Below are 3860 nucleotides of genomic sequence, written 5' to 3' on the forward strand. Positions count from 1 at the left end.
CCTCCAACTCCTGGGCTCAAGCGAGTCTCCTGCCTCAGCCTTCCAAGTAGCTGGGACTACAGGCGCCCGCCACAACGCCTGGCCATTTTTTGGTTGTAGCCATCATTGTTGTTTGGCGGGCACGGGCTGGGGATTCGAACCCGCCACCTTAGGTGCATGTGGCTGGCGCCTTAGCTGCTTGAGCCACAGGCGCCGAGCCGTACAGAATACTTTATAAAAATTTTTAAATGAATATTTTGTAAATAAAGTTACATTTAGCTACAATTTCCTCATTTTGTCTATGTATGGCAACATTATGGGAGACCTTTGAGCCACCCTGTAGAATCCTAGAATACTGAAATTTTTATTATTTATTTAATTAAATTAATTGATTTATTTTGAGACAGAGTCTCACTATGTGGCCCTTGGTAGAGTGCCATGATGTCACAGCTCACAGCAACCTCAACTTCTTGGGCTTTAAGCAATTCTCTTGCCTTAGGCTCCCAAGTAGCTGGGACTACAGGCACCCACCTCAATGCCCAGCAATTTTTTTTTTTTGTAGTTGTCGATGCTGTTTAGCAGGCTGGGGCCAGTTTCAAACCCACCAGCCCTGGTGTATGTGGCCGGCACCCTAACCCTGAACTAAGAGTGTCCCCCTTAGACCAGTGATTTTTATTTATTTATTTATTTATTTTGAGACAGAGTCTTACTATGTTGCCCTCAGTAGAGTACCATGGCATCACAGCTCACAGCAACCTCAATCCCTTGGACTTAAGCGATTCTCTTGCCTCAACCTCCAAGTAGCTGGGACTATAGGTGCCCACCACAATGCCTGGCTATTTTCTTGTTGCAGTTGTTTAGCTGGCCCAGTCTGGGGTCGAACTCACCACCCTCAGTGTATGTGGCTGGGGCTCTGTATTTGACAGAGTCTCACTCCATTGCCCTGGGTAGAGTGTCGTGGTGTCATAGCTCCCAGTTACCTCAAATTCTTGGGCTCAAGTGATTCTCTTGCCTCAGCCTCCCAGATAGCTGGGAGTATAGGTGCCCAACATAATGCTGGGCTAGTTTTTCCATTGTTACTAGAGACGGGGTCTCACTCTTGCTGAGGCTCATCTCCAACTCCTGAGCTCCAGCCTTGGCCTCCCAGAGTGCTAAGATTACATGCTTTACTTTTTTTTTTTTTTGATCCATAAAATTTAAGTGTGCCACAGAAGTTTACCTATAGGTTCAAATGTGCTGGGGAACAAAAAAGATTGGAAAAACGCTGTTCTAGACCTTTGAAATCCTAGAGTCTAAGGACTCTGAAGTCCTGAAAATGCAGGGCTGGAAAGGCCTGAGTGATCTCACTGTACTTCTGCATAGGAACCACACTTACAGACACCAAGACAAGCCCTCAGGAAAGCCCCCCTCACACACCCTGATTGGGCTACTGGGGCAGGTGATGCCAAGATGCATGGGCTGGGTGGTTTGTGGACCCACTGTGCTGGTTTCCATGGGAGAGACAGCTCATCACTCCTGGTCTTTCTTTGCCTTTTTTTTTTTTTTTTTTTTTTTTGCAGTTTTTGGCCAAGACGGGTTTGAACCCACCACCTATGGGACTGGTGCCCTACCCCTCTGAGCCACAGGCACCGCCCTCCTTCTTTGCCCTTTTATACTCCTGCTGGCCTTGGGGAACTGGAGGCTCAGGCATGGGGGAAGTCCCACCTCACTCTCCTCCTCCCAGGAAAGTTCCATCCCTCATGGTGGAGGTGGGTGGGGGTGGCATGGCATAGGGAATGTGCCCTAGCTCCTGCACTACCCCAATGACTGGGTGAGCACGTCAGCCTAATCTTGGGCCCTACACACCATGTCCTCCAACTTGTGTCTTCAGAGAAAGGCAATCCTTTTTTTTTTTTTTTTTAGAGACAGAGTCTCACTTTGTCGCCCTCGGTAGAGTGCGGTGGCGTCACAGCTCACAGCAACCTCCAGCTCTTGGTCTTAGGTGATTCTCTTGCCTCAGCCTCCCGAGTAGCTGGGATTACAGGCACCCGCCACAATGCCCAGCTATTTTTTTGTTACAGTTTGGCCGGGGCTGGGTGTGAACCCACCACTCTCGGTGTATGGGGCCAGCGTCCTACCCACTGAGCCACAGGCGCCGCCCTGAAAGGCAATTCTTTACTCTGTTTCCTCTCTGCTTGTCTAGAATTCTAGGAAGGAAAGAGGGTGTTTACTCTCTATTGGGCCGCCTCAGAAAATCCAGCAGCCTAGAGACTTAAGAAACCATGTTAAAGGAGGATGGGCCACAGAGTTCCTGGAGTGACCCCTCATGCTCAGCCCCACAGTCACTCACGGTCACTCAGCACATCATAGGCCTCTGCTATTTGCTTGAATGTCTCTGATGAAGATGGATCTTGAGACCTCAATGGGTGGTTTTTAAGGGCAAGTTTGCGGTACCTAGAGGAGGAAGGGTGAATGCGAGTCATAACAGCTGAACTGTTTGTGCGGAGCAGACCCTGGTTCAGAGCTGCCACTACTGCCTGCTGCCCAGCTGTACATCAGAGTGTCGTCACAGGCTGCGGTGGCTGTGGAGGTCTTTGGATCACTCGGGTCTATTGGAAAAGCAGCTGGTGTATGGAACGTAATTGACTGATGGTCTCAGCAGCTGCCCCTCAGGTATTTGTGCTGAGGGTACCCCAGCCAGTACCTACTTACGGTGGGGATATCAAGGCTGGCCCATTCCTGCAAGACACAGGACACCTCCAATGGGCAACGGTTGCTGGAGGACTCCCCACCAGCCTGGCAGATGTCTTCTTTGGCTCACACTGCAGCTGTCCCACCCGAACCTCCCTCTATGTCTCTGTTCACAGGTACCAGCCCTGCACTGTGCCCTGAAGGCTCCCTCTGCACACTCCTGCTCCCTCCCCTTCGGCTTTCACAGGGCCCTCCCTGTACATTTCGTGAACATGTATTCCTTCTGCTCCTTCGAGTGCCAGGGCTGACACACAGGAGGATGAGACTAAAGCGGGTGTGCAAGCAGCCTGGCCCAGAGAGCACCCAGCGCCCTTCAGGTGGTGGCTCTTCCCTCCCTCTGTGCTCATTCTTCCCTCACTTCTCTTTCTGCTCAATCCCATCAGTAATGAGAAACCCACAGCATCTGGGGATATGTATGGACAGTGTCCCTGGAGGGAAGAGAGGGCATGGAGTGGGTGTGGACGGTTTAATAAAGAGACCACTCACCCAGGTGCAGGAAGAAGAAAGGGAGACCACAGGGGACAGCACACTAGGGACCCTGAGCCTGTTGGAGCGAGGACACTCTCTGGGTGCTCAGGGCCATAGGTGCTGTGACCTTCCTTTAAAGGACTTGGCCAAGCTGAAGAGACCATATAGGAAGGACGCTGGAGAATAGAGACGCAGCCCACTCTCCTCCCTCCTCTTCTTCTTCCCTGTGGGAGGAGACAGCCGGAAGCCAGAATGGGCAGCTTCCCAGGGGATAGAGCAGGCAGGCCCAGAGGGTGGGAGTGGGTCTGGAGGGCAAAACAGAACACTACCAGCACGGACTCCCAAGTCACAGTCCAAACCTGACCACACATAGTCTCTGTGGAGTCAGAGTGTGTTCCTCTTCCCCTGCCCACGCCTGCCATATTGGTGTCCCCAGAATTCAGTTGCTTCTATTTTCTACATGCTGTCTAGACACAAGGTCACCATCCACAGGGCTGTTTGCTCCCACATCTCTCTTTCACACCAGACTCCTTCCTTAGCCCTAAACTTCTTCTTCTTCTTCTTTTTTTTCTTTTTTGTAGAGACAGAGTCTCACTTTACTGCCCTCGGTAGAGTGCTGTGGTGTCACACAGCTCACAGCAATCTCCAACTCCTAGGCTTAGGCGATTCTCTTGCCTCAGCCT

The 3860-nt window shown here is 51.2% G+C and overlaps 1 protein-coding gene across 1 annotated transcript in view; it reads right to left on the reverse strand.

Moving 5' to 3' along the window:
• DNAJB13 (DnaJ heat shock protein family (Hsp40) member B13) overlaps positions 1-3860 on the reverse strand; it is a 16432-nt gene that overhangs the window by 7743 nt on the left and 4829 nt on the right. The window contains exon 2 of the mRNA XM_003780910.2: positions 2309-2412. Coding sequence (XP_003780958.1) covers positions 2309-2412 — 104 coding nt within the window. The remainder of the gene's footprint in view (positions 1-2308; positions 2413-3860) is intronic.

Source organism: Otolemur garnettii, unplaced genomic scaffold, assembly GCF_000181295.1.
Source record: "Otolemur garnettii isolate 467f Iridium unplaced genomic scaffold, OtoGar3 scaffold00001, whole genome shotgun sequence".
NCBI lineage: Eukaryota > Metazoa > Chordata > Mammalia > Primates > Galagidae > Otolemur > Otolemur garnettii.